This window comes from Cervus canadensis, chromosome X (genome assembly GCF_019320065.1).
Source record: "Cervus canadensis isolate Bull #8, Minnesota chromosome X, ASM1932006v1, whole genome shotgun sequence".
NCBI lineage: Eukaryota > Metazoa > Chordata > Mammalia > Artiodactyla > Cervidae > Cervus > Cervus canadensis.
Window position 1 is genome coordinate 24,934,429 of NC_057419.1, and position 19,927 is coordinate 24,954,355.

General features: G+C 39.8%; 1 protein-coding gene and 1 non-coding gene across 3 annotated transcripts in view; both read left to right on the forward strand.

The window, feature by feature from the left end:
* The first annotated feature begins 499 nt into the window (after nt 1-499).
* The window catches only part of PHEX (phosphate regulating endopeptidase homolog X-linked), a 196,015-nt gene continuing 176,587 nt past the window's right edge, over nt 500-19,927 (forward strand). Inside the window, exons 1-4 of one of the 2 annotated variants that reach the window (XM_043459539.1) lie at nt 500-753; nt 944-1,168; nt 5,197-5,265; nt 12,447-12,608. In XM_043459539.1, coding sequence (XP_043315474.1) covers nt 1,051-1,168; nt 5,197-5,265; nt 12,447-12,608 — 349 coding nt within the window. In that variant the 5' untranslated portion in view covers nt 500-753; nt 944-1,050. The remainder of the gene's footprint in view (nt 754-943; nt 1,169-5,196; nt 5,266-12,446; nt 12,609-19,927) is intronic. The other variant, XM_043459540.1, reaches the window with a different exon arrangement.
* On the forward strand, nt 10,086-10,192 carry LOC122436088. Its single transcript, XR_006267859.1, has one exon. It is a non-coding gene; the product is annotated as a U6 spliceosomal RNA (small nuclear RNA).

The following is a 19,927-nucleotide window of genomic DNA, read 5'->3' on the forward strand; positions in this document are numbered from 1 at the left end:
AAATTGTTAGTATAATCCAAGAAATCAAGGAACCAGTTATTAATCAGTCTTTCCAAGGAAGTCAATAACCTCTGAGTTCATCCTGGGGAACTTGCTGAGACGGGGGCTTGATGAAAACACAAGAACGTACTAACCAGTGGTGGGGCTGGAGGGCAAAAGGCATGGGTGTACTTTTCATCAAAACACACAAGGAAAAACCCTCTTGCCATATCTTGTGTGCTTGCTAATAAGCTTAATTTGAACACTTATTCGCCTTTTTACAATTCTTAGCACCACAGAAAGGAAGTGCTTCTCCTTCTTCCTTAAAAACAAGTTCCAGTCCAAACCATCAGCCTCTGTAGGTTGTCTTAATTGCTACTTTGCACCGCACTGGGCTATGACTCTGATTTTTGGCACATGCTGTCATACACAAAGTTCCGAAAATAAAGTGCTCCAGGATATCCCCGGAACTCTTAGAAGGCTTTAAAAGGGGACTTGCACGCTGCAAGAATATCTTTGATGAAGACAATTCAGGCGAGCAGAATGCTTATGGCAAAAGAATTATATGATTCTTTGAGATCTTGAAGTGGGTCTGAAGAATCCTTGCCACCTAACTTATCATGGTTTGGGGGAGTTTGACAAGAATCCAGTTTTGATAAAGACAATTGTGTTTTCCTCCCCAAGTGACTATACATTTAAATAGCTAAAACATCTGTTCAGCAACATAGTAAAACATGTACACTCGGAACGCCTGAGAGAAGAGCCTGCCAAACGGTCGGTTGAGAGGGACTTTGCTGGGGGAGAGCACCAAGATAAAGCAACCACTGTTTGTTTTGTCTGGTCAGGGGGAAAGGCAAGGCAACCAATATTTTGGGTTTCATTTCATTTGTGAAGAATTATTTGAGAAAGGGTGGCGAGAGGACATTTCCTGACGGGATTTTTTTTTTTTTAACCTGTCCATTAGTAGAAGAGCATGAGAACCTTGGATGTCAACGCCTAACAGACTCTTGAGACCAGCTACCAAACCACAAAAAGCGACTTTCTTCTTGACTGGCCTCTCTGTCTCTTCCGATGGAGGCAGAAACAGGGAGCAGCATGGAGATCGGAAAGACAGCCAACAGAGGCACTAGAATCGCCCTGGTCGTGTTCATTGGTGGCACCCTGGTGCTGGGCATAGTCCTCTTTCTAGGTAAGTGGGGCGCTGGAGGCCAGCGAACTGGGTGAGTGTTCAGTGGTTTCCTTGTGCTTAATTCTGGCAAACCTTGTCAGGATGCAGGTGGAAGGCTGTTTGCTGGTGTTAGTAGGTGGTGCATCCTTAGTTTCTATTAAATATGCAAATGAAAGGAAGCTTTTTCTTTAGGAAGGTAAATAAATATGAATGCCCAACTACCAAACACATAATCCAAAATGTGAAGTGGGTATAAAGTGGTTTCGAGTGGCTGGAGGACTTGGTTGCCTCAGGCAAACATTTTATTATGCATTACATTTAGCAAAATGAGTGTTGATGAATTCATAGTCAGATACTTTCATTTATTTTGTGAGGAAAGACTTTACATTGTGATCAAACCATGCTGGAATTTCTTTCCATTTGATTTTTGTCAATGTTTGCCTGAATGACTCATGAAATTTAACTCACAAAATACAAATCAGCCCTTAAAAATGCACTTTTAGTGGCATTTTTCAATTCCATTCCAATCTAGTAACTCTGGTGGAATAAAATTTTAACTCTTTCTATTAGATTTAAAAGTTAATATGAAGGAAAACAGAGGTCTTCCTCCCAAGATTTGAAAGGTATTGTGATTCATTGATTTTAATGACTGTTGGTGAGAATGATGTTCCCAGAGAGTATATATGATGATAAAAACATATTCTTATGAGAAAGAATGAAATATCTTAGAAAGGGGAGAGCGATGTTCTAAGATTTTAGGCATTCTGAATCTTTGACTGTTCTTTGTATTTTTCTCCTGCGGCCTATACTGTTTCATTAGCTTGAAAATTATGTAGGTCCAAGCCCTTTCCTGAGGAGAGTCTAGGTGCTGTTTGAAATGTAGCAAGCCTGGAAACAGACCTTGGCATATGCAGGATGCAGGCGGCCATGTTTATCTTGGCAAGGGAAAGCCAGTAATTAAACATTAAAAAGTTAGGGTTGTGTGGTTGAAAACTGCTAAAACGAGCAAACCATCTTTCCATGTTTTCTGTGGCTGAAGATTTAGGAAATTAGATGGGTTTATTGCTAATCTCCTATTCCTGCAACTGAACTTGAGGCTTTTGAAAACTGTTGTGAGATTTCTTGGCACTTTGGGTTTAGGCAAGTGTCCTATCCTGAAATTCACAACTGGGGGAAAAATGATAATGTCAAGGACTATGCACTATGTCAGAAGTGACTACAAAGTTAGGCTCTCAGTGTTTTGCAAACACTCTCAAACTTAAAAATCCAAGTGATTATTGTTTATGTAAAGATATGTGCTCTTTTTTAATGATGTTACTGCTGCTTGAAGCCTCTTTGAAATTCCTCCCACTCTTATGGGAGTTCTGAGGCTGTAGCATATTATTAGAATATTCTTGATGGCAGCATTTTTTTTTTGCCACACCATTCAGGTTGTGGGATATTAGTTCCCCAACCAGGGATTGAACTCAGGCCCTCTACCATGTGGAGTCCTAACCATTAGAATTAGGAGATTCCAAATCTTTGTTCTTCAAGAGAAGATGATCCTTTGGGATCAGCTCTAAAGTTTTTCAAGCTCAGTAAAATTCATCAAGCCAGCTGATGCTATTATGGGTAAGGAGGCCTACATAAATAGAAAAAAATAACTTTCCGATGTGTCTGATAACTTGGCTCTCTCTCACTTAGAATCTTTAAGAGAAGGTGTAATGATGTTAGAGAATAATTCTCCCTCAGCCTTCGCTACTCCTAAGTGTGGTCTGTGGACCAGCAGCATCTGCATCACTTGGGAGCCTGAGCCCCACCCAAGACCTACTGATTCAGAATCTGCATTTTTCACAAGATCCCCAGGTGATTCATTTGCAAATTGAAGTTTGAGAAGTATTGCTTCAGGTGGCCATGTCCATTTGGATGGACATGGATGTCTCCATCAGAGACATTTGCTTTTAAATAGTTGCTTGCTCTCAAATTAAAAAAGAAATGGTATTTTTGTCAAATGATATTTTTTCTTGTGGTGAGAACTTTTAAGATGTACTCTCTTATCAACTTCCAGATATATAATACAGTGTTACTAACTATGGTCACCAGGCTGTATGTTACATCCACATGACCTATTTATCTTATAACTGGAAGTTTGTATCTTGAAAGGAATAAATTTTTAACTATTTTATTATCTTTTTTCTAAAATAAAATAAGGTTAGTATCAAGAAGGTATTGTCCAGAATGATAAAATATTATTATTTGCAATAAGCTTTCTTTTTCCACATTAAAAAAAGACATGCTCATTAAAGAACATTTGGTAAACATATAGTAATAGACTGAAGGGAAAATTTATGGTTCAATCACCAAGGCATATTGAAATATTTCATGCTAATTGTTATGCTCCACATATATATTTTTGCTTTTTTTGCTTTCTAAAGAAATCAAAATATAACTTTAAGATACTTCTTTTCTTAAAAATAGGCCTGAGATGTTTGTTTCATAGGCAGTTTTCTTGAATGTTTAATGTAACACAGGTAAAAAGACTGGAGGATGGCAGCAGAGAAAAGAACAAAGAAAAAGCAGGCTCCTCTTAGAATGTGGGTTAATAAATAATACAAATTGCCACACTGGCAGGTGATGTGCAGAAACATAAGGATACTATTTCTCTGCTGAGGATGCCATGAAAGGCCTTGGCCTCCCTTCACCCTCTACCTTCAATCTCCCCATGGCCACATCTCCAAATGATTCCTTATTTCTGCTCACAGAGTACAGCAATAATGAATTCCCCACAATTTCCTTGGCTACCACAAATACTTTCAAAGTCTAAACTCATATCTGCTAACGTCTAGGTGCTACCTGAAGTTTACAAACAGGGCACCCAGACATTTGCAGAAAGTTGCCAGCCAGGTGGGGAAATGAAGCCATTGGTGAAAAGCTACTTAGGTCTTGTAGGGTTTCTGTTTGGTTTTGTTTTGGTGGAAGTAGTTGGCAATTTGGTCCCCCAAGCTGTGTCTGTGTGGTAGCTGGGCTGGGCCTGGTGGGAGGTGGGTGTGGGTACAGGACAGGCAGATAATGATTCTCTTGACAGAAAAAAATCACTGTTACTTTTCCTCCTTTTATGGGCTGTATCTGTATGAATGGTTTAGATAAGATGCAGAACTTTAAATGCCACATATGCTAGCTTTCTCCTTCCACTCTGGATTTAGTCCAAATGACACAGTCTATAACTTTCAATTTTCTCATCACTAAAATGAGAATGCAGTTGTAAACAGAAAGTGAAATGATTAGACTTAAACCACAGATAATCGGAGATAAGAGACTTTAGGGATTATTTAACCAAATGGTTCTCAAACTTGAGTGTGCATCAGAATAACATGGAGGGCTTGTTAAAATGCAAATGGGACTTCCCTGGTGGACCAGAGGTTAAGAGTCTGCCTGCCAATGCAGGGGACACGGGTTTGATCCCTGGTCCAGAAAGATCCCATATGCTGTGAGGCAACTAAGTCCCTGTGCCACAACCATTGAAGCCCACGAGCTCTGCAACAAGAGAAGCCACCGCAATGAGAAGACCATGCACCACAACTAGAATAGCCCCCACTCACCACAACTCTCTAGAGAAAGCCCATGCAAAGCAGTGAAGACCCGGTCAAGCCATAAACAAATAAATAAAATTAAATAAATAAAACGAGGATGGTTGGGCCCCCACCCCAGAGTTTGTGAGTCTGAAGGTCAGGGTAGGGCTTGGTCATCTGCATTTCTCATTAGCTCCCAGGTGATGTTGCTGTGCTGCCTTTGCCCCTGGGCCCCCACTCTAAGAAGCGCTGGTCTAGTTGTGCCTACTTGTCTTCACGTTCAAGCAAACCAAGTTTGGGAGCAACCAAGAGTCTCACCAAGGTTGCTTAGCTAGTGACCAGATTCTGGTTCTGTGACACTGAGCCAAGTGGATTTTTGAATGTGGTGTCAATACAGGGAAGGACGAATAGATATCAAACGTCTCACAAGTGTGCCTGACAGTGGGTTACCTGTTGGTGGTCTGCTGCAAGCCAGTCATTTATTTTGGTCTGTTTTTTCAGTGAGTCAAGGTTTCTTAAGTCTCCACGCTAAACCAGAGTACTGCCTGAAGCCAGAATGCATCGAAGCTGGTAAGTCAGTTTTCCACCCTGTGTCAAGTTATAATTATGGTACCTTGGGGAGTGGAAGAGAAAACAGGTGGTATTTTTAGTATTTTGCTTGTTTGAGGTTTACGAAGTATGAAATGCAATTCTGATGAAATTTTAACTTTACTTTCAAGTCTTGGTGTGAAGTTGTGGAACATAGGTTTCCTGTTCTTTTTTTTTCCCTTGCAATAAAACAGCTATGCAGTATTCCAAGCCATTATAAGGAAATCATAAAGGGGTGTGGAAGGCTGAATGGTCTTTCTTAAAACCTGAAGACAGAGGCCCTCCACATTCCTATCACCTTAGCTGAATGTGTGCTGTAAAAAAAAATACAGAGAATCAAGGAAATACTTAGATTTTTGGCGGTGGCATTGATTAAAATGGAAAAGACATAGGTAAAAGGGTTTTTGAACTCTGAGGCTTTATACAAAGATACTAGGTTAGATAGTTGTGTTATTTGAGTTCTTTTTAAAAACTTTTAAAGTTGAAGTATAGTTGAATTGCAATGTGTTAATTACTGTTGTACAGCAATCTCAGTTATACTACATATACACACACTATATATAGTATATATTTATACTACATTATATATATATATACACACACACACTATATATAAACATTCTTTTCCATCATAGTTTATCACAGGCTTCCCTGGTGGTTCAATTGGAAAAGAATCCTCCTGTAATGCAGGAGACCACCTGCAATGCAGGAGACCTGAGTTGGATCCTTGGGTTGGTAAGATCCCCCAGAGGAGGAAATGGCAAGCAACTCTAGCATCCTTACCTAGGAAATCCCAGGGATAGAGGAGCCTGGCAGGTTACAGCCCATGGGGTCAAAGAGTCGGACACGATTTAGCAACTAAACCACCATCACTGAATTTAGTTCCCTGTGCTATACAGTAGGACCCTGTTAACCATCCTATGTGTAAAATAGTTTACATCTGCTAATCCCACACTCCTTGACAACCACCAGTCTATGCTTTTTTTTGGGGGGGGTCTCATTCTTAAATTACAAACACACACACACACACACACACACACACACACACACACACACACACACTTTTAACCAGGCAATATGTTCAGTGACTTACATGTGTCATCTCATAAAATCTTCATAAGAACCCATGAAGTTGGTACTGTCAGCTGGCCCAACTGCAGATGAGGAAATGTAGGCTTCCAAAAGCTAAATAGCTTGCTAAGGGTCACAACCTGAGTTAGCGGCAGGGCTGGGCTTCAAGTTCATGTCTGGCTTCCGACCATCTGTGCCCGTGCACCAGAGGCCATGCCAGGTAACTTTCTTGGATCTTAGTCCTGTCTTGCTCTATTTTTTCATAACATTAGACCTACTGAAGTCTAGTGACTAGACAACTGTTGGAGCTTTTTGATCTTGTCCCAGAAAGGGTGAAAAAGAAGTGCAAATTCCTAGGTCCTTTCTTGTTCCCAGCAGAGCAGATGACCCAGGGTTTTCTCCAGTGGAGCGAGGGTGACCTGGAGTAGGGTGAAGGACCAGGTAGGATTATCAGAGGACAACTTTTAGACCCGACGTCCCTTTGTGCTTTGGCTATGGAACGGTTCTCGCAGATGTGTGAAATTTACATTTTTGAACTCAAACTTTTAATTTGAGTTTACTTGAGTTTTTGTATTGAGGACGACTTATTTCATGAATTTTATCTCTACTACGAACCACAATAATGAAAAAGTAAAGCCTGAAGAATGACACTGATCCCGTTGCTTCCTGCCAGCTCGTTTCCCTTGCTAGCTGTTTTTAGTGCAAGCCTTGCTGTGTGCGCGTGCGTGCCTGCCTCGGCGCTGCGTGCGTGACGTGCTTGCCTCGGCGCCGCGTTCGTCGCGTGTGTGCCTGCCTCGGCGCCACGTGTGTGACGTGCCTGCCTCGGCGCTGCATGCGTCGCGTGCGTGCCTGCCTCGGCACCACGCGCTTCCCGTGCATGCCTGCCTCGGCGCCGCGTGCATCACGTGCGTGTCTTTGCACCACATGTGTTGCGTGCGTGCCTCAGTGCTGCGTGCGCGTCGCGTGCGTGCGTGCATGCCTTGGCACTGTGTGCACGCGTGCCTCGGTGCCGCGTGCGTGCCTGCCTGCCTCGGCGCCACGTGCGTCACGTGCGTGCCTGCCTTGGGGCCACATGCATCACGTGCGTGTGTGTGTCTCGGTGCCGTGTGCATCACGTGCATGCGTGCCTGCTTTGGTGCAGCGTGCATCACGTGCGTGTGTGTCTCAGCGCCACGTGCGTGCGTGCCTCAGCGCCGCATATGTCATGTGCGTGCGTGCCTCGGTGCTGCATGCGTGCGTGTCTTTGTGCCGCGTGCATCACGTGCGTGCCTGCCTTGGCACCACGTGCGTTGCGTGCATGCGTGCCTTAGCTCTGCGTGCGTGCGTGCCTCGGTGCCGTGTGCATCTCGTGCATGCCTGCCTCAGCGCCACGTGCATCGCGTGCGTGCGTGCCTGCTTCGGCACAGCATGCATCGTGTGTGTGTCTGCCTTGGCGCCGCGTGCTTGTGTTGCCTGTAGGATGATGTTTGGGAGAAGGGCATTCTGGGCATTTTGCGAGCAGGTGCCATCTTGTCTGAGGTGCCTTCTTTCCTTACTGTTCCTTTTCTTCTCTTTTCTAGTCACATCCTAATCCCTCTTTCAGAATAACAGATGGAGAAAGAATACAAAGAAGTGAGGAGACAAGGAAAGGGCTTGTTAATGACAGTGGTGGTGATGGATAAGAGCAGAGAGGCTGACTTGAGTTCGAAGGCTGATCTGGCCACATACAGGCTGTGTGAGCTGGGCTAAATACATAAACCCACCTGTGGCTCAGTTTCACAATCTGTAAAATGGGGAAAAGATTTTTTTTTTTTCTGCACTGGGCCTTTGTTGCTTCCCACGGACTTTCTCTAGTTGTGGAGAGCAGAGGGTACTCTCTAGTTGTGGTGAGTGGACTTACTGTGGTGGCTTCTCTTGTTACAGAGCACGGGCTTAATCGTTGTGGTCCATAGGGCTTAATTGCTTTGCAGCATGTGAGATGTTACCGATCAGGGATTGAACCCAGTTCTCCTGCATTGGCAGGCAGATTCTTCACTACTGAGCCACCAGGGAAGAGTTTTTAATTTATCATACTGGTTATGAGAATAGAAGAAAATAATGATGGTGGTAGTACTAGAAGTTGCGGTCCATGATGTCTTACCCTTTACCCCTTACTCAGAGAGCATTGTAACTCTGTTGGCAAGACTGGACCTGGCATCAATTCTTGTGATGGCAAAACTGTATCTTAACTCATGTGAGGCTGTTTTAGGCTTTGTTCATCCCTCTTAAGAGAATGCACACTATTCCCTGTAGAATTATTAATGTGTTTGCTTCAGGAGTACTACTTCAGACATTGCTGGCAGTATTATATCATCTGTGGTTTATGCATTGCATTGCTTTTCTAGACTCTATGAGCTCTGAAACATCTGGTCTCAAGAGTTTAGCATGAGTGTTTGTGAAATTGTAATAGCAAATTTGTATGTATGGTTGCCAGATTTAGCTACATGCATACATTCAGGATGCCCAGTTAAATTTGAATTGCAGATATACAATGAGAATTTTTTTTTTGGTACAAGTATGTCCCATGAAATATTTGGTAGTACTTGCACTATGAAAGTAGTCATTTATATGAAATGCAAATTTCAGTAGGTATTCTGTACTTTATCTGGCAACTGTATTTATTTGGCAGTGTGCCTGACACTGTTCTAAGTGCTTTACACGTACTCATTTAATTCTTATGAAAATCCTATGTGGTGCTTTTATTACCCCATTTTACAGATGAGGAAACTAAAATACAGAGAGGCTAAGTAACCTACCTAAGGTTGCATAGTTATTGCATGGTGTTGTTGGCATTCAAAACCAGGTGGTCTGGGTCTGGAGTGTGTGATGAGGCCACACTGCCTGAGAAGGGCTTAGCATGGTTCCTGGCGCAGAGGGAAACTGCTCAGTATTAGTGATTTTATTGTTACCACCCATCACACCCCTTTTAGCCCTGGTTAAACTTTAAAAAGTCAGGCTGGTATAATGAATAGGGCCTCCACTTCTACTACACAAACGCTAGCTGGAGACCAAATAACAATTTGTCTTGTATGTGATGACTTGAGGGAATACATAGCCTGGCGTTTCACAGAGTTTCTTTGTCGTCATATTTCTTTTATTAAAACAAGACTCTTTGAGTTTTATCCATGAACTGAGTAGGGGGAAAGGAGTTTTGGTGTCTTGACAATTATGGTCCCTTGCAATTTTAAGTCACAGCTCCTCTGCAGAAAGTGCAGCCCTGTGCCCAGCTGTGAACTGTGAATGATGAATTGAGAGGCTGTAGCTGGAGTTTTTCCACTTAGTGGGCTCGGTTCCAAATTCAGTGTGAGTGATGTATTCCCCACTTTCTATCAGGACTGAGGTCAGAGCTGATCTTGCAGTTTAGATACCTGCAAGAATACTGAGGAGATGGGATACATTTGAGGGTTGGGGGCTGGGGGATTTGGGAAGGTAGCCAGAAAACAGTGTGCTTATGTGAATACAAATGTGTGTGCAGGTTCCTCTGTGTGACTCTAAATATTGTGTGGGACTGAAACTTCTATGATCCATGTCCCTGAGGTGTCACACTGCAGATTCATTCTGTGACTGCAGAGCCTGATTAACCATAAATATAAACTAAAATGAAAACTTTGTGCCCTAACATATTTGCATATTGTATATTAGTGATGAAACAGTAGCAGAAACAAAAATTATAATTGGAGACAACCTAATTAATTTTGAAAGATAAAAATATTGTGCTTGCTTTGGCAGCACATATACTAAAATTGAAATGATACAGAGAAGATTAGCATGGCCCCTGTGCAAGGATAACACACAGATTTGTGAAGCATTCCATATTTTTTGGATCAGTTCTAATGAGGTGGATGAAACTGGAGCCTATTATACAGAGTGAAGTAAGTCAGAAAGAAAAACACCAATACAGTATACTAACACATATATATGGAATTTAGAAAGATGGTAATGATGACCCTATATGTGAGACAGCAAAAGAGACACAGATGTAAAGAACAGACTTTTGGACTCTGTGGGAGAAGGCAAGGGTAGGATGACTTGTAAGAATAGCATTGAAATGCGTATATTACCATATGTGAAATAGATCGCCAGTCCAGGTTCGATGCATGAGACAGGGTGCTCAGGGCTGGTGCACTGGGATGACCCTGAGGGGTGGGATGGGGAAGGAAGTGGGAGGGGGACTCAGGATGGGGAACACATGTACACCCATGGCTGATTCATGTCAATGTATGGTAAAAACCACTACAATATTGTGAAGTAATTAGCCTCCAACTAAAATAAGTAAATTAATTAAAAAAGAAGAAAGATTAAAATATTAAGTTAATTTAAAATTTGTCAAACTTAGATTCTAAACCATTTCTTTTTTTGCTTTTTGGGGGAGTGTGTGGAAGGATTGAAAGTGGTGGGGAATTTGAAGTTCTGTAGCGACTAGGATGCTTGTATATTATTCACTTCATCAAAGACATAAAGCTCTTTGAAATATTCATAGAATGTCTAGGCTAAGGAAATAAGTAGCCTTACTTTTAAACCTGGAGGAACCACACATAACCAAACTGTAGTATGCATATCTACATTTATGCAGATTATACTTTTTTGGCTAGTCATTCATGTTTACCTGAAAACTCATTGGGTTGCCATTACTTCAAACATAAATGTATTCTGGCATTAATTAAGTATAAAAATCACCCAGTATGTCATCTTTCCAGTGTCATTAAAATATTGGCTGCCCTTAAAAAAATCATTTGGTGCATATCTTTAGGTTAGAGTAGTAGCCAGCACTTGAAAGAGAGTTGGAGTTCAGTATTAGGAATTTGGGGACCTTCTCATTTTGTAATGAAAGGTTTTTTTTTTAAGTTCATGGATACATATTTAGGTATGCACAAACTTCCTATTGATTATCTTCCATATGTAATTGAGTGTGGCTTTAAGGAAGGAAAAAATGGCAGATCAGTCTATTGTGTTTTTCTGTTAACTTATACAGATTGCCAGTTCTGCCCCTAGACTTGGGCAAGAGAGGCATCTGCCCTGGGCTCCTCATTTGGAAAATTCCACTTTGCCCTGCTCTGGCCATGCCTCTTCCCTGGACAAGGAGTCTGTGGGGCCAAAACAACAACCCTCTTCTTCTGCAACCCAGAATCCCCTGTAAGATGGCCCCAAGCTTCCTTTCAGGGCCTCTTTGGATCTCTTCCAGGGGTTCGTTTCTCTGAGAGCTTCCCTAAATGTCAAGGGGTTCAAGAATCCATACCTGGCTCTCCAGGTCTTTATGAAAGTATTAACATGTTGTAAATAGATATTTTCAACATTTAGATATTGCCATGTGGGCCTCTGTTTCAGTTAGTCTTTGTTGTGGAACAAATCACCCTAAACCTTAAAGGCCTGAAATGAGTGATTTAATATTTCTTACAATGACTTGGGTTTGGTGGGGTTCCTCTGTGGAGACTGCCTTAGGCTCATTCATATAGCTGCATTCAGCTGGAGGCTTGCCTGGCCTGAAAGGTCCATGATAGTCTCAGGCACATGCCTGGCCTTTGGTGGTGGCTTGGTTTTTCTTCATGTGGCCTTACCTCCTCCTCTTCAGAGGGCAGTCTCAGGGCTCCATTTGAAGGGATTTAACGTGGAAGATGAAAGGCCTCTTAAGGCCTAGCTTTGAAACTCATGAAAAGTTGCCCTGCCACTTTCTTCTGGTCAAAGGAAGTTATAAGGCCAGCACAGATTTAAGGCAGGGGAAATAGATGCTGGTGGAAAGAGTGGCAAAGTCACCTTGCAGAAGAATGAAAGGAATGGAAGGAAATATCACATGCATTCTGGCAGACAACTTACCTGTCCACTCTATTTGTATTGCTGAAACAGAAGTTAGGGGTGGTCCTGCAGAAACCAATAACAATAATACCACCAAACTTTTATCCATTCAGTCTGAATGTAGTAGTTTAATATGATAAAGTTGATTCAGGGAGTCATTTGAGGGGAAATGTGAAAACCAAGGCTTGGGCACTGGTTGATATGAAATTGTTGTTTAATTTGGAAGAGACCAGTACACAATGTTCATTGCTTGCCATTAATCCTATGATTTTCTTTTTAAATAGCTGCTTCCATCTTAAGTAAAGTAAATCTGTCTGTGGACCCTTGTGATAATTTCTTCCGGTTTGCTTGTGATGGCTGGATACAGAGTAATCCAATTCCTGAAGATATGCCAAGCTATGGGATTTATCCTTGGCTCAGACGTAATGTCGACCTCAAGTTGAAGGGTAAGTTTCTGCTGGGTTTTGGTGATGCACTTTACAGAGAGCAGTATTTGACAAGAAAAACATAGTTTTGGATTTGAAGCATGACTGCTCACTTTTTAACTATACTAAATTCATTTCTAAGATTTTTTAAAAAGGAAGATTGGAAGGAAAGTTATAGAATTCCAGTCTCTCAGATCTCAGTGCAAGCCTGGCATAGCTCATGTACACATTTGATAGTATTAAGTTTTGCTGCTGCTGAAGGATAAATAGCATTTGATTGAGGTTGGGAGCAAAGGAATAGTTAATGAAAATCATGTTATATCAGTATACTCATTTGTCTGTTATGTTCAGAGCAAACTTCATCACTTGCTCATTGTGTCCTGGATTTTCATGGTTTACAACATGTACTTAACACTTCATTGTCTTTTGACATAACTTTTGAGAACTCTGGATGACCTTGTATTTGTCATATTGTTCCTGTTAAATGCTAAGTTGGCTCTGGGGAGACTGTCCTTTCTCCCATGGCCTCTCAAACAAGGACAAGCTCACACACACATACTCACATACGCCTGCACACACATATACTCTTCAAAAGTTGGAAATGTCTTTTGCTAGAGGATCTTCTGCTCACAATTGATCTCATTTTTATGCTGAGCTGTTGGAGAAAAGCACTTCAGGCTGGAAGTAGGGAGATTTTCAAGGCCAAGTGAGGTGATTGTTTTGAGAAGGCAAAAATGGTATTTTTTTTTCACTTTCTTATGACTCAATTATGCCATACAGCTAGCATTCAGTAGCACACCTAAAAGAATTCCTGAAAATTTTTGAGAATAATCATTTTTATTTTTCCTCCATAACATTTTCCCCAAGATTTAAAGAATTAATTTAAATCAATTTTAATAAAAATTAAGTATGTATCAATTCATGTATATAACATCCAAAATCATTGGCAGAATAATTAAATACCTATTGTCAGTTATAGAGACTTCCCTATAGCTCAGATGGTAAAGAATCTGCCTGCAATGCAGGAGACCTGGGTTTGATCCCTGGGTCAGGAAGATCCCCTGGAGAAGGAAATGGCAATCCACTCCAGTATTCTTGCCTGGAGAATCCCATGGACAGAGGAGCCTGGTGGGCTACAGTCCAGGGGGTCACAAAGAGTCAGACACAACTAAGCAACTATCACACATTATAAATTGTAGGGAAAAATGTGCTTACATTTCACAATTAGATATAAACCATATGGACTTATATTTTATGCTAGAAGGCTGAAACTTAGTCTTCATAAGTTATAAGTGGGAATTTGGAAGAATGTTAGCGTTTTCCTATAATCCAACAGGTGCTATTTCTGTGCTATGGCACTGTAAATAGGACCTTGAAGAGTGAATTTACTAAGACTTATTTCCCTGTAGGATATTAACTTGTGTTGGTCCTTTACCCACCATTCTTGCCTGTTTCCTATTTCCCTTCTTTGGCTTATTTTCTTCCTAGACAGAAAGATGTGTGCACACACACAATCCAATAAGCAGATGTATCACTGAAGGATAAGAAAAAGTATTTCCAGACAGATGATCATTTCATATTAGTTATAGACCAAAGATTTCTATCTTCAGGGCATGAAGCTGTTATAATTTAAAGAATTTCTGGGAATGTCTTACTGTAAAAACTAAAGTCAGTATCGATGAGTTTTGTTTGAGGAAGATACTGTATGTGGGCTAAAATTAATAAAAATAAGAGCAAATTGTTCAGAGCAGCACGTTTTTTTTTCCTACTTTTAAAAATGAAAAACTGTTATTTCTAAGCTTAGTTAGGAAAATAAAAAGGAGCAAAAATAACATGCAAAAAGTAAAAAGAAATCCACACTTAAATCCACTCCTAAAAATACCTGCTAATAAAGCAGTTGGGTATATATCTTCCCAGGTTTTTTCCCCACGTGTGGATACATATGCATAATGTCATATGCACGGCCATATATTTAAAAAAATAAAAATAGCTGATATTATGCATGCTGCTCCATCAGCTGCTTTAACAAATGATGTATTCCTCGTAGATGTGGATTATGTCAGTAGACATCTTTCCTTATTATAAATAACACTATAATAAATACCTAAGTTTGCACATCTTTATGGCCTTATCTAAATGTATTCTTAGGATAAATTCCCAGAAGTAAAATTACTGTGTTGAAAGAGTATTCACGGTTTCATTTTTGTTGCATATAGCAGAATGGTCCTTTAGAAAGTTGTTTCTAGGTCTTCATATATTTTCTTGCTGCTTTAAATGGCAACTTTTCTCAATCACCTGTCTTTTTGTGGTATAGAGCAGTGGTCAGCCAACTGTGGCCCGTGGGCCAAACCCACGCCACTGCCTGTTTTTGTAAATAAAGTTTCATTGAAAGACACCACATCGATCCATTTATGCATTATCAATGGCTGCTTTTTGCACCATACCGTCAGAACTGAGTAGTTGCTGTAGAGACCATATGACCTGGAAAGCCCATATGACAGGCAGAGCTTAAAATATTTACTCTCTGACCTTCATGGGGGAAGTTTGCCAACTCCTGATGCCTATTGTAAAGCTTTGCTATATCTATATTGAATCTAATTATAGCTATTTTATTAACTGATAGCTTTTTGGGGATTTTTTGAAAGGTAATCATGAAATTAAGAAATAATTACAATTTTTGTCTCTTCCTTTCCGTTTACTATAATTGACTAGAGCCTCAGAATAATGTTGAATTATAGCAATGATAATGGGTATAATATTCTTATCTTGAGTTGTAATGCCTCTAGCATTTACTCCCAATGCACTTTTTCTTTGTTTTTAGTATTTTTTATTGTGTTCTGTTATTCCTAGTTTGCAAAAAGTGTTGCTCAAGAAAAATCTCTTCACTGTTTATCAAGAGACTCACATGGAGTATCTCATTTAACTTCTCTAGATTTCCTCATGCTGAATTAACCTTATAATCTTTAAATAAATCCTGCATATGAATGGTTTATTATTTTCTTTTAAGCCATTGCTAGAATTGAATTGTTTCTTATATTTGTGTCTGTATTTATGATTGATGTTGGTCCATGGATTTTTGTGTGCTTGGTTTGTCAAATTCTGTTATCAAGATTGTGTTGGTCTTGTGAAACAAAATGGGAGGCTCCCCGTGTATTTCTATCCTCTGGGAAGGACACAGACAAGTAAATCTCTAGTTTGACATGCACTGTAAAGGATGAATTAAGAAATCAGTCATAGGGCTCTTGCTTCAAGTGCCAAGAAGGAGAGCAAATGGTGGAGTAGGGTCTCTTTTTAAATTAGTATCATCTTATGCCAGATGTATGTGCTTGAAATGTAAAATATGTATTCTTTGATCTTTTAAATTCTGAGGTAATTCAGACTTAAAAGTTGAAACAATAGTATAAGGAACTCCTATATACTCTCTACCCAGATTTCCTGATGCTGATTTGCTGTATTTTCTTTATCATATTATTCTTTCATTCTCCCTATAAATGTAGAGATATTATCTCATTCTCTGTCTATATATTTATATTTATACATATAGCTAAAATATGTAAATGTTAGATGATACCAACATACAGATTTATAGATGTCTATCTTTCTGAACTCTGCAAATATGTTGCAGATAATTCGATTTTTTTAAAGGAAGAACTTTATTTTTGGCTGTGCTGAGTCTTCATTGCTGTGTGGGCTTTCCTCTTGTTGTGAGTGGGCGTTTTTCTCTAGTTGTGGTGGGCAGGCTTCTCACTGCAGTGGCTTCTCTTGTTGCAGAGCACAAGCTCTAGGGCGCTCAGGCTTCAGGAGCTATGGCATGTGGGCTCAGTAGTCGCAGCTCCTGGGCTCTAGAGCACAGGCTCGGTAGTTATGGCACCCAGGCTTAGTTACGTTGTGCCAAATCAGGGATTGAACCGGCGTCTCCTGCATTGGCAGGCAGATTCTTTACTACTGAGCCACCAGGGAAGCCCAGATATTCTTAAAGTATATAAATAGAACTTTTCAGATACCAGATGTGCTGGCCATCTCATTTTTTAAACACTAAATATTCTTTATTTATTTAGCATGCAAGTTGTTTATTTTGAGACATGATCCCAGGAAATACAGGTGGGGGACTGGGAAGAGTGAAAGATGGAAGGGAGGAAAAGCCAATCCAAGAATTAAACACTTGGTCTTTAAATTCTAACTATTAATATATATTTATCCTATATCCTTCTATGTATCTGTGTATGTCTCAGTCTACTCATCCATCTAACCACCCAGGTGGTACAAGCTCATTGCAGATCAGCTGTAAATGACTAACGAGAGGAAACATAATTCAGATCCTGATACCCAGTGATGAGTTTTTAAATGCAAATATATGTATACAATTATATGTGTGTGTGTATATATATATATATATATATATAAAGGATCATATATTCTATTTTTATAATATTATTTTTCTGTGACATATTAACATCTTTTCAGGTCAGTATAAATAGCTCTATACTATCATTTGCCGTGACTGTTTTGTATGGATATACTGCCATTTGTTTCATCAATTCATGTGTTGCCATTTAGGTGGTTTCCAGATTTTATCTTCATTATAAGCCTCTCAGAGCCTGAGTGTTGATGCCACAGAGTTGGATTTGAATCCTTTCCTTTCATTTCCCCTTTGTGTTACTTTTGGTCAGTTAGCTCACCTAGGTCAGCTTTTTTATCTTTCAAATGGAGATAAGAATACCCATTTCATAGGATTTGTGAGGACTAAAGGGGATGACCTATATAAATTACCCAGTCTAGTTCCTGGCATATTGCAGGCCCTCAATATTTGTCCTTTGCTTTTCCATTTTGCTCAAAGATAGTTCTGAGGCTCATGAAGTAGTGTCTATCAAATGCTTTAAGTTTTATTCTGGTCTTATCCTCTGTAAATATCATGTGCTTTCAAAAATATTAAATACTGTCTAGATATTTTTCCTCACCCTTGATAAAAAGAATATCCAAAAATAAAACCCAATGAGACCAATCAAAAGAATACCATTTTCTTATGACTGACAGAGAACACACAGAAATGGCTGTCCAATTTGTGAAATAAAATGGGTTTGACACACCTGGCTGATGAAAAATTGCCCTCTATTGAAGTCAGCAACCTGGCTTCATGAATTTTTTTCTTTAAATGGCATATAAGACTCAGATTTCTACTTGGAAAATAAAATTATTTCTTGTTCTAAGAATTAGGATTTGTTTTTTTAAAGGTCTGAATATAGTTATGCATTTGAATGTCTTAAAATTTCCTTCCTACAAAGCCTCCCAAATTTTCATGTGACTATGAAATTGACACAGCATGCATTGCTTATGAACGAACAGATGAAAATTTTGCAAATGAGCACTTATGAAACATGAAGCAATGAGTGAGCTAGAACACTTGTGTTAAACAGAAGACAGATGACTTAGGCTAGGGCCAGCTCATCTCTATTACAGAATAGCGATCTTGGCCAATATTTTATAAAGAAATGCAGTATATTATTATGTTCAAGCACAGACAGCACTAGCAGAACAATAAGATGAAGTGGGGCCTATGCATAATAGGCAGAGAAAGATGACTGTGATTCATAGATTGGTTATTTATTTGTAAATACCTGCTGGCTGAGATTTAAATCTCATAATTAAATAACCCCCCTATAATCTTGTTTTTCCTGTTAGTGATCCTAGCCAGATCATCTTTTGCAGATACTAAAAAGTTGAAAACTTACAGTTCAGCTCCTGTAAAGTCATTTGATAATTAGAAAGTTCAGATCATTGAAGACATAGTTAATTGTGTCATTTTCCTCATGCCATGACCTAGTATCATGATGTGCCAAATTGACCCTTGATGTCATTAAGCTCTTTGAAACAAATGATGTCAGACTAGAAACAACAAAATGGGGACGTGACGGGGAAGTGCCAATGAGCAGCCAGGCACTGTGGTGTGCTTTTTATTCCTGGTGAAAACTTAGCCCATGTAAGTCTCATTGAATCTGCTATATAGACCAAGTGTGCCCACTCAGAGCAGATTCCTGTTTTTTCTGACTATTCTGCCTGTTTTTCATGGGGCTACCCAGGAAGCAACAACTTGCCAAGTTATGTATACACTGTTGTAAGTCCTGTGTGCACAGAGAGATGCTGCATAAAGATCTAGGCCTGTGTCAAAGACTTAGAATGTGAAATGAAATTATTTTACCTGAAGTTTTTTGTTGGTGTGGTTTCCATTTTTCATAATTGCAATACCTCATTTGAGCTTAGGTGGGGTGGGAGTGTGAGTTTCTGTAGTGTGTGGAAGGGGAAAGAAGTTGTCAAATTTTAAAAAGTTAAAAAAAAAAAAGTTTAGCAATTTCCTGTTAGGAGACATTTACTTTGAATACAGAAATTAATTTCTTCCTGAAGACTCTGTGAAAATGTGTATTTACCTCTAGGGCATGACCTCTTTCTAAATAGCTTAAGGAAGTAAAAGAGGCCTTGAGAATGGCCACCATGTGTAGGAGCCTGTGTTCTGGGAGGTGTGACAGTCAGCATTTTAGATTTTCTTCCTGTGTATCCATTTCCACCCCTAGTGCATATCCTTGTCTTACTTTTTGACTCCTACCTGTTCCAAGCCTTTTATTTTAAGATCTAATTTTTCCCCTGTGGCTTTAATGTAGCTTTTCTTTTGTAGTGGTTAATGTTGCAAACAAGTTGGTTAATGTTGCAAATAATGTTGCGAATAAGAACCACATCTATTCATAACATTTATTCTGAGTTATATGCTCTTTGATTTGGGGGAAATGTGCTCACTTCAAATAGATTGAAATACAGCATTTTGATTGTACTGATTAATCTGTGAACACAGGACTATTTTCTGAGCTTTTGCTTTTTTCCTGGTGCCAATTGTTTTTAATCACAAGTAACAGAAACATCAACTCAGACTGGCCTAAGGAATAAAGACAATTTGTTGGCTCATGTAACCAAAATATCTAGTAATCATGCAGACTTCAGGTAAGGGTTGATCTAGCAACTGAAACGAAGTATCACATTTCTTTCTTTGTTTCTACTCTGACATCTGTTGTCTCATACTTTCTAAGTCTGCTTGGCTTAGATCATTGCCAGTAGCAATTTAGACTAAATCCAGAATTTAGACTTCCTCATTTGCATCCAGCAAGAGATATTGTGTTAGGCATAGGAGGATGTAGAAGTTAATGAGCTGCCCCAAGACTATTGTGTAGAAATTAAAAATCTGCACATCACAAAATATTTCAGTAGATACTGTAATCAAGATTCTAGAGGGAATTTTCTGGCTGTCCAGTGGTTAGGACTTGGCACTTTCACTGCCAGGGCCTCGGTTTGCTCTC